At 39.2% G+C, this 11,443-nt stretch overlaps 1 protein-coding gene across 2 annotated transcripts in view; it reads right to left on the bottom strand.

The window, feature by feature from the left end:
* Positions 1 to 4,003: 4,003 nt before the first annotated feature.
* The window catches only part of PIK3CA (phosphatidylinositol-4,5-bisphosphate 3-kinase catalytic subunit alpha), a 242,171-nt gene continuing 234,731 nt past the window's right edge, over positions 4,004 to 11,443 (bottom strand). For both annotated transcript variants that reach the window (XM_073626255.1, XM_073626254.1), the window contains one exon: positions 4,004 to 9,122. In XM_073626255.1, coding sequence (XP_073482356.1) covers positions 8,852 to 9,122 — 271 coding nt within the window. In that variant the 3' untranslated portion in view covers positions 4,004 to 8,851. The remainder of the gene's footprint in view (positions 9,123 to 11,443) is intronic.

The following is an 11,443-nucleotide window of genomic DNA, read 5'->3' as shown; positions in this document are numbered from 1 at the left end:
ATATTAAAATGTAACATTTAAACACAAAGGAGACACTATCTGCTTAGTGTTTTTTGTTCCATCCCAGCATTGTCAGTGTATCCCAAGGCTGCTATTCTGCAAATCTTGAGACTCCGGTTTCCAGAAACTTTAATATATAAAAAAAACGAAAAAATACACAGTTACAGTATATATCTTAACTTGCCATCATTGGAATTATGCATACACTTGGGTCACTACATCGTAACTCTCCTCTAGAAAATGTTTAACCCCAATCCCCTAGAAGCAGGAGACTGAACAATATAATTGACAAGAGATAGAGTTTTTCAATCAGGCAGTTTGGAAACCCTGCACAATCCATCAGCAAAGAATCATATGAAAATAACAGCACAAAATAAAAATAAAAATAAAAATGAGGGGACTTCCAAACAGTAGCACAGTGATAAAATTTCCCGATGCATCAACACTCTGGTAAAGTGGAGAATGGTCATCTTATTACCATACACCTTTAGGGGGCCTCTGCTAACTTTCCATCCCAGCAACAGAAAAGGCTTTCCCACATTTAAAGAGGACCTTAACTGTGGAAGCTGTGCCCAAAAATCCAATGGACTAGTCATCTGCATTGCCTATGGTCTCCCTGAAACTGATTGTTCCTCTTTACCAGACTTACTATGTCTTGTTCTGCAATGTGCTACTGCATACAGGTGTCTAAATTTGATAAAGCCAGGTCTTTAATTCCTCATGTCACAGCTCTGCCCCCACCCCCCATCCCCACCAGGATGATTGGCAGGTAAAGTAAAGTAAACAAGGAGAGGTTTGGAAAGCACTGATTCACAAAGTAAATGAAGCAGAAGCATCCATCCATCTTGCAAAGCATATATGGCTTATGCTTTGCAAGATGGATGGATGCAGTATTTATACTCTTCTGATCTGAACACACAATTACTTCAATAACGCAATAAGCTAAAAGGTTTTACACGATTGGAGTTTCCCACTTTGTGTTACATGCTAAATTCACCACTGTACCGATCGGGTCCCCCTGATGTTCTGAGCCACAGCCGCAGCAGTCCAGCCCGGGAGTTATACAGCTGATATGCCCGTTATGATCCTCTGTAATGGGGGATCATTTACGTCTGGTAAGAAGTAACCCCTTCTGTACTGGTGGTGGTTCACATCTTTTGCTGCATTAAAGTTGAAGATCTCCTTACGAGTGGACTTTTGGAGCTTGTGTTTTGCACAGGTGGATTAGTATTTTTATCACAATGAGAGACTTTTTTCTTCTTCATATAGGAAAAGATTTTTTTTTGATCACAAGTGCTCATAATGTTTTATCAATGACGAGCATTTAGATATATATTGATAAGGGCATACCTATTTTGTTTATTTAGTGTGGGATATATTGAGATCTATCACTGTATATATATATTTTTTTAACATTTAGTAGCGCGATTCAGTTGTTTTTTCTATGCGTTTGTAAGCACAAGAGTCCCTGAGCATATTGAGTGCACCAAGATCTTTACTTCAGGTCCACTCAAACCAATGACCATCTTCTGTGTCAAATTTTGGATATGCCCTTTTTGTCCTGCTAACAGCAAGAGATGCAAAATCAATACATAAGGTACACAGACAGCAGTAGTTGCTTGTTCATACTATCTGCGGTGACCTGTATTTTTTTGCACTGGTTAAAGTCACCAGTAGGGCACAAGAAAACAATTGTATTCTATGTGTCCGTTTGCTTCACAATACTAGTGTCATGGTGGTGCAGTGCAAAAAAATAAAATAAAATACAGCATCTGGACAGCACTGCATGTGCAATGACATGAGCAAAGTGTCACTACATGACAGTTCAAATATAGTTAGAAAAAAAAAAAAAAGCAAGCAGTGTGACGTACTAAAACGTGTATTGTACAGCTCCCTGCCAGAGCCTACACTGATACTAGCCTGCACGCTAAAGCATGTTTTACTCTGAGGGCCAGTGTGAACCTAGCCTAAAATTGAACTGTTCAACTCTTAAATAACATGTTGGCAGGAATCTCACTTTAATACAACAAATGCTCATACAAAATAAAAAAAGTTTATTTTACAAATCAAACATATTCACAACTGAAAGCACACATTTCAAGATTTAGGTTTTACAAGGGACCGCTCACACCTGTTGAGGGCTATGTATACCTACATGGGCAGGCACAGGTGTTCGATGCATCCTTGTGCAGGTAGTCCCATTGCCATCAACTGGGGCACAGTGGCTGCATGGAAACAGCCACTACTCCCAATGTGACATTTATGTAATTGCACAGCCCTAAACACACCCTATGTTACAACTGACATGAATGGGACTGCCTGCACAGAACATCTGTGCAAACCCTGTGTGGGTAAATATAGCCCTCAACAGACATACATTTCTGTAAGCCCCATGTGAACAAGGCCTAAGAGTAAATAAAAATATTAATTGGGGTATAGGTGGTTATTGTCTCAAACATTCTGAAAACCAGTCAGACAAGGAACATCTGTCAGGTTACACAGAGAGATGAAAACAGTAACAGTTCTACCAAACTCATACTGCCAGATTTCATACAGTCATAGGGGCTTCCATTTAAGTGATAACTCCAATAAGCTGCAGAAAATAAACTGAAGAATGAACCAGATTCTATGCCACCTTTTCACTGGCTTGGAAAACTAAACTTGGCAATTCTATATCCAGTCATATTTAAACACTGAATAGTTGCCAGATTTTACAGAGGCTTACGTGGTTCCGACATTTAGTGCAAACAGTGGGAAATGCAGGAGAAAAGAAACAAAAGTGCATAGTACACTGGCGGTGTTACAAAACTGGGGCAGGGAGGTGATGGTTAAGAGCACATTCACCTCACTCCTGCCACTTGAACATTTAGCATATATGCCCTTTATAATGCTACATATTTATTTAACTTAATTTAATTTTCAAGAGAACAAAGAAAAGAAAATGATTGTGATGAATCCACAAAAGTCTTAAATCCTCATGTTAATTACCATCCTTCGCAACTATATAATAAACCAAACAATGAAAATCCAAACAAAATTGGCAGTGCACAAAGTTGATATTTCAAGCTTTTTAGGGCTAGAAGAGTTAAAAAAAAAAATAAAATAAAGAGGAAAATGTTTTGCAACAAGTTTAAGAATTGCATTACAATATACAAATATAACTAACTTTATTTGCTACAGGGGTAATGTGCTTTGTGCAACTGTAAAAAGTGTAAAAAGTGCACTAACAAGAGGCAAATGGGGTTGCAGGTGCCCTTGTTATGTACACTCTACAATATAAATACATACATACATACTATAGCCCATATTTTTAAACTAAAAGTATAATAAAAGTGACTATATACATCAAATGAGGAGACAAACAGTCCATATGAATGACAAACTATTGCAAAAAGTATATTACTTTCTGAGCATTAATCTCTTCACCTTCCAATATAGTCTGAATTCAAGTCTTTTTTAAAGAAAAACACTGCATACAGCATCTGTTCTAGACACTAATACTCTACTTGACATTGACAGAAAACATGAAAATTGGGGATTGGGCACCTCTTTTATCCTGTGTTAATTTTCCTTTTAAATATTCTATAGCCTTATATTTGTTGGCTGGCAATTTATTTTTGAGGCTTGTTTGTTTCAGATCCTATGTGCAGGATTCCCTTGCTAATATGGTCTGTATTGTGTTCTAGTTTTGTTTCTATATTTCTAAAAACTAGTAAAACCTACTCTGCTAAAGATAAAAAGCTTTCCTGAGACCCCTTTCATACCAAGGCGCTTCAAAAACTCCCTAAAACGCCTTAGCGTTATTACCGCGTTTTTACAGAGTTTTAGGGGCGTTAGCGATAAAATTAACGCAACGCTGCAGGCGTTTTAACAGCGTTTGTTTGTCAAGCGTTATTGAAGTGTTATTGATGCTATCTTTCTGCTTGCATGTTTATCCTTTGTGAGATCATGTAAAACAAGCAGTGTCTTGTTTTACTTCAAATCTTCATTTTTCTGGGATTAATTCTTTTTTTTTTTGGCACTTTAATATTGTTTTTTTGGCATTTTGATGGTTTGTTTAATCATTCTGACCTTCCCACAATTTCAGTCCTGTTGTTGTAGATGCTCTCTTTTCTGCTTGCATGTTTACCTTTTTGTGAGATCATGTGAATTTTCTACAGTGCAGGGCGGATCATAGGTGCTATTCAGGCGTTTTTACAGTGTTTTCAATTCATTTCAATGGAGAACGGCGTTTTTGAAGCGCTTTATTCAACGCCCAAAAGCTGCTCCAAAGATGCTGCTTGCAGGACTTTTCTCAACGCCCCACCAGCGCAACGCCTCAGTGTGGAAGGGTCCATTGAGATGCATGGGGAGCGTTTTATGAGCGTTTTAATTGCATTATTTTTAGCGCTAAAACACCTTGGTGTGAAAGGGGTCTAAAGGTGATGCATGGCAGAACTATTTTCTAAGCGCCTTTCTTGTGGCTAAGATACACCAACTGCCACCCCTGTAAAATGAGACTGCCCTTGCTGGCAATTGGGCAGTTTCTTTGAACTGTGGAGTGGCAGTTGGCAAGGGTCTCAGCAATAAAGTCAAGTAAAGTTAGACCCATTAACAAAGTTAAACTAGGGGGGCAGAGAATAGGCTAGCTGGTAACCTGTGGCTTCTGTCCTTATGCAGGACTTTAGAAAGGTTAAAATGAAGTATTTGACCATTTAATCAGTGGCAAAGTGCATAAAGCAATTTAGATGCACTCCAATTTGAATTAGGTTTATCTAAAGTCCCAACATCCCTCCCACCCTTCAATCCCACATTGCAAGGGTTCAACCTTGGGGGCTGCAGAATGGGTGGTATTACCTACCTATTCCTTGCTCCATCAGGCTCCTTTGATCTGTGTGATCAGTCTACAGCAGCCACTTCTGTAAGCTTCTCCTGGATTCGGTCACACTTCTACCTCCACCACATACTTATGTGGTGGAGGCAGGAACCTGCTAGAGCAGGGATTCAGGTAAATAATATAGCCTCTTCTGCAACCATGAAGACTTAAGGAGTGTGGGATGCCTACTGCAAGAGTGTTTTTTTTTTTCTTTTGTGCCCAGGCTTGGGCTTTTAAGCAGATCTTTAAACAGGTAGTTTAATATACCTGCCAAAAAAAAATAATCTGCTCATTCACTCTTGCAATTTTTCATCACTACCACACAGCATAACTAGATTCCTAAATATCTTTTTTTTTTACTGCAATTACAACAATGCAGCTTACATGCGAGCCTGTCCCAGCCTATGAATGGATACATCTTAATTTATTTAATGCAACCTTTACCTTAAAGAAAATGTTCATATTTTTGCATTAAATATCATTTATCTATATATTTTAGATAAGCCACTAGTGGGTACTTTGGGTGCCTCCATGGCATTTGTATGGTCCCATATGCGTTACACTACAGGTGTGAAGTTTGATGTTGTGAGCATAGTTTTTACCTAGAAATAGGAGCGTGGAGAAGTGCAAAACCTCTAATCCCGAAAACACACAGGGATATCTCAAAACTGCATGCAATAAGTATTTGTATTAACCAGATACAGTTCTGCTAAAAACATTTTTGAAGTGGAAAGCATAAGTCAGAATGGCTACAGCCAAGGCCAGGGTTCATATTAAACAATGGGTTGTAATGATGAAATTGTGTTCATTTTAGAAAACTGAACTGTTAAAAAAAAAATGCTTTTCTGGTAGATGTAGTTAAGAATTGATTCAATGCCCAGGATTACATCTGGTAACCAAAACCATTTATAGCTTAGTTTATTCACCTCAATTCTATGAACACTGGTTAGACTACAATTTTCCTGAACTTCTACACACAGACACATTTCTGTTTTACACAGAATTAATGGGCATGGTTTACTCAACTAAGTCTGTATATTTAGTGACATGGATTTGCACATTTTTGGCCATGTTCATTATATGTTATCAAGCAATTTCAACCAGATACAGAAAATTATTCCAGATTGTTTTATTTACTAAACATGAAACGTGACAAGCATTCTTGGCTGTACAAAAAACAGCCAGCTGAAAGGAACAAAACCAAACTGGACTATATTTCTATCATTTAATGTATTTTTAAGTTCTATGTAGGTTCAGAGATTACTTTACAAAACATTAGTCTTTACATTTAGCAAATGTATTGGTTCAGAATTGGCGACCTAACTTAATACTTAAGTTAGTAAGGATTCTCCAGGCAAATCTAAATATCATCACTTAAAAATTGTACATTTAAAGTGCTCCTGCCAGGTGCACACACAAATGAAAGTATGCCCACCAATTCATAGCAGGCAACCTCTAGTGTCTTAACCAAACAGCTATGCAAACTCCAAAGGATCGTGTCTAACTTTTCCAAAAGCTAGAATTTATTTAAAGCAAGGTTGTATCCTTATCTTCCTACCTTACAATGATTTGCCTCTTAATAGGTTTGTCAGAGCACTGAACTATGGGATGTAGAGTTACCATGTACGTTTGCTCCATACTCTGGAGTCTGTTTTGATTCTACAGGGAGCTGAAGGTGAAGGCTAGTGGTGATATATTAAAGGGTGCCTGCTGTTTAGTTGGACGGTTAGATTAATATTTATGATTGCTTCTAGATGAGAAATTAGACTTGCAGCAGGTTATTTCATCCCCAAAAATAAGCCTGTGTTTAATTGTGTTGGCGGACTTCTGTTTACTTCAGAACTGCATCCTTTTCCAATACAAGTCTATTGGAATGCCAAAGAAGCTGAAGCAGGTCAAGTTGCAATCAATTCTGAATGATCTCAGAAGTGTCAGAAACTGATGTAAAACACATGCTACATTTGCTCTTAGAAGTTCAGGACAAAATGCAGTAAGGGGGCCACTGAACAGAACACAAATCTGTACAAAAATGCTTCATGTCAGTATTGCTGGAAGTTTGTAAAAGGTCAGTTGCAAGTATGTAAACTAGATTGTGACAGAGCTTCTGGTGTGTAATGCATACTGTAAGGGGTTTTAATGATCACAAATCTCCAAAGAAAGATTTAAAATGACTCAGCAGGATTTGTAAAAAAACGAATGAAATACAAACTTGGTGATATTAAAGGTTCGTTTTTTTTCTTAAAAAAAATAAAAAACATGTCATACGTACTTGCGCTGTGCAATGGTTTTGCACAGAGCAGCCCTAGTCATCATCTTCTCGGGTCCCCTGCCAGCACTTCCGTCTCCTCCCCCTTGACTAGTGTCCCCAATAGCAAGCTGCTTGCTATGGGGACACTGGCGTTTGCTCCCAAGCCCCACTCTATGCGTCCATAAGACACACAGAGCACAGCTTGGCCCTGACCCCCCCCCTCAATGGCTCACAGGCTATGATTGACAGCAGTGTCTCAGCCAATAAGGAGAGAGAGACCTGGGACAGCAGAGGCTCCCTGTGTACATCGCACGATTGAGAGGGAGCTCAGGTGAGTATTGGGGTGACTGTGGGGGGGGGGCGTAGAGCACACAGGTGATTTTTTTACCTTCATGCTTAAAATGCATGAAGGTAAAAAACCTTCAGCCTTTACAACCACTAACACCAACTGATATAGGGAGAGTGATGAAGAGAGAGGGAGAGAACCAGACCCTGACAATATATTGCATCTGTGCCTTTCATCATCCCATCAGGAAAATGTAGCAGGGTATTACACAGAGTGAAAAAAGGAATCTGTCAATTTATTAAAGCATGAATGTATGTATCAGTGTGCAAATAAACTGTGCATACATATATAAACTCTTGTACACACATGTGCAAGCATCGAAGACAAAAATAACAAAAAAAAAAAAAAAAAACTAAAATGTTTAACTTCAGGTAATATACACAAACAAAATAAAAATAAACCATGCAGACACTATAAAGTGAATGCAGGTTACACTTAAAACAACATCCTAAAACATAAACTAAAATAGGCATTAGATGTCAGGTACATTTGTAACATAAAACAAAATTCCTTACCATAGCCTAGGAAGACTATAAAAATAAGAGATTCTTTCAATAAGAGCAACATTCTTCAGTGCAATAAGCGGTTAACTTAAAACAATCCTAGTTCCATCTGGTCTCTTATAAAGTAGTAGAGGGGAAAAAAAGTACACATGTAAAACGAAACATTTAAGAAATGAAGAGTGTTGTGGTCATTGAAATCATACCTGTTACACACCTACTGAATATGACTTCTTTTAAACTTCAGGAAAGTTTTAAATTATCTCCTTACCAATCCAATGGTGCAACTTTATATATATATATATATATATATATATATATATATATATATATATATATAATGCTCGAGAAAGACAGCAATGGGACCGTCCGTCTCCAAAAACCGATGGTATCTCATTAAGGAAAAAAAAATGGACACCTGTTAAGAGCATCTATAGTTGCATTGCAATTGAACAATACTGTGAGGCATTAAGGAAGGAAGTTCCTTTCAGTCTGGTTTTTAGTGTATTACTGCACCAAGATTCAAAAATCAGCGTTCCAAAACACACATGGGAATCACAAAAATATTTCTCTATGCCAAACTTCTATTTGTATCAAATAGACCATGACCATATACATTGGGCACTAAAATGCATGGTAAGAGGATAGCCTCCTGTTTGACCTTAAGGCAAAACATCTGAAATCCAGACTGTAGCTTTTGAAATGTTTTCCTTTAGTGTTGTTGTAGACCCTGTTAGTGTTAATGGTTCTGGCGCAATCACATAGCTGCTGTTGTAATAGTAATGCTCTTTGTGGTTTGTGCAATTCCCATGCAGCCGGTCTGTGCTGCCTGTCCGTAATAACAGTGCAGTGAGGGACCCACAACGTGGGTGGCAAGTTACAGCCTACTTCAGGCTTGCTGCTCAGTTTAAAGCACGCTGCTTTATTGTGTGGAAGATCCAGTCTACTTTTGTTGTCCATCCACCATGATGGGCATCATTCATCTGTTTCATGAAATATTCCAAAGCTTCCTGTTCCGATTTTTCCAAAGCTAGGGTTTTTCTGATGTAGGCTATGTCATCAAAAGACTGCAGTTCAGGCATTCCAGATCCAAGCATCATGGAAAACAAGTTGATAAAAAGATTGGCATGCTGACGTATTGCCAAATAAGCTTTGTAACACATCTCTTGAAACCTAGGAGAGAGGTGACAGAAAGAATGAAAAGAAAGGAAATTACTGATATGACATTATGTGCAACATATTTATAGCCTCCAGATTTTCAGAGTAACTTTGACTTGCCTGTAAATTCCATATCTTGGAATATAGCACAGGAGGACATCTCCTTTATACACAATGGAGAATAGGCTTGTACCTTCAAGTGATTAGACACTAGTAAGCTTTTTTCCAAATAACATTTTTATTAGTTGTCTCAATAAAAGAAACAGTACACAGATACAAGTGTGAAAAAGAAAGAGGGCAATGTGTGAGAAAACGCAATAGCATTGAGAAGAGAGGAACCTTCTTCAAATTTTTGCATTATACATTTCCATTTCAATGGTGACATTGCTTTAGAACAGTAGTGAGCAGTACCTGAAAACTGGTATCATACAAAACTTTGCATGGAGAATATCTAAGAGGGGAGAAATAAAAGAAAAGAGAATAGAAGGATAGAGAGTACATAAAGAACTCTTGGCAGCCTGACTCCAGATCGCCCACCAGGCCTCCACAGGGATTGCCTCTCCCAGCTCTCTTCCCCAGCGGAGCATGTAAGCATGTTTGCCCTGATCTTGTATGGAGTATGCATTAAGGATCTGATAAATATCTGAGATCAGTCCTCTACGTGCGGAGCCCTCTAATATAATGCGTTGAAATGGGGAAGGTGTGGAAAACTGCAGACTGAGTTATAATCTGAGATAATGTCGAATCTGCAAGTAGCCGTAGAACACCTGGCGGGGTAGGTCGTGTTTATCTTGGAGTTCAGAAAATGGTAGCAATTTACGGGATCTAGGATCCACTAGGTGTCCAAAATGGAACAGGTTCCATGACGCCCAGGGCCCTGACGTCTGTCGGGTAAGGCTAGCAGAAACTTTAGGATTTCAGAGAAAGGAGGTCAGCCGGTATTTAAGCTAGTGTTCGCAAAAAATTGCTTGCGCCATAGCTACCTAAGCTGGGACATTGAGCCCAATAGCCGACCGGGTTCCACCTCCACATTCGCATTCCAGAGAAGGCTGTTTGGGTGTACAGGTGCCAACCAAATTTTCTCTATTTCCATCCATTTATTGTAGGAATGTAGGGGAAATCAGGAGACTATCATGCACAGCTGGGCCGCCTGGTAGTATTTAACTAGGTTGGGGAACGCCAGGCCCCCATCAGTCCGTGATGCCATCAGGACTGATCGGGGTATCCTATGTCTTTCATAGTTCCACACGTATTGTAGTAAATCAGCTTGTAGCTTGCGTAGGTGGCCGTAGGGTACAGGGATGGATAATGTCTGGAATAGGTACAGAAGCTTAGGAAGGATAACCATCTTGACTGATGTGATTCGCCCCAGGATAGAGATATGATGGGTTTTTTCATTTTGGACTAGTTCCCTAATTGACCTATATAAAAGGGGGAAAAATTAGCTTAGTATAGTGTGGCAAAAGACGGGGTAAGATTAACCCCCAAATATTTTAAAGAGGTACGTTCCCAACCACAGGGAAAACAAGACCGTAAGTGGTGGAATTCATCCTCTGGGAAGTTAACTGGGAGGGCTATGGACGTATTTGTTTTGTAACCCGAAATCACCCCATATTTGTCAATTTCAGCATGTAAATTAGGTAGGGAGATCCTGGGCTGGGTCAAGGCAAGGATAATGTCATCCGCGAACAGCGAGATTTTGAATTCCTTTCCCCTAACCGATATACCCCAAACGACCAACGACCAACGACCACCACGAGGCAAAAAGCAAAGGGGGGAGTGGATAGCCCTGGCAGGTACCATTAGTGACTGGGAGTAAGCTTTTTGAGGCCACGCGCCACCGTGAAGCACTTTCCCTATAACCCCACGAGTCCTCGGTTTTGTAGCAAGCAATGCAGAGTAACGAGGAGAGTTTATGGAGGGTGGCCTGTGTCCTGTACACCAAGATATTGATTGAACAGACAAGTCAGAACTCTTCTCCTCTCAATTGTACAGTACAGAACAAAGGGAGCTTACTCATACACCATGGCATGTCCTCAAGCAATGAATATACAGTGGGGACGAAAAGTATTCGGACCCCCTTAAATTTTTCACTCTTTGTTATATTGCTGCCATTTGCTAAAATCAGTTAAGTTCATTTTTTTCCCTCAATGTACACACAGCACCCCATATTGACAGAAAAACACAGAATTGTTGACATTTTTGCAGATTTATTAAAAAAGAAAAACTGAAATATCACATGGTCCTAAGCATTCAAACCTATTGCTCAGTATTTAGTAGAAGCACCCTTTTGATCTAATACAGCCATGAGTCTTTTTGGGAAAGGTGCAACAAGT

Source organism: Aquarana catesbeiana, linkage group LG04, assembly GCF_042186555.1.
Source record: "Aquarana catesbeiana isolate 2022-GZ linkage group LG04, ASM4218655v1, whole genome shotgun sequence".
Lineage (NCBI taxonomy): Eukaryota > Metazoa > Chordata > Amphibia > Anura > Ranidae > Aquarana > Aquarana catesbeiana.
The sequence above is the reverse complement of the archived record's forward strand: the minus strand, read 5'-3'. Positions and strand labels throughout refer to the sequence as shown.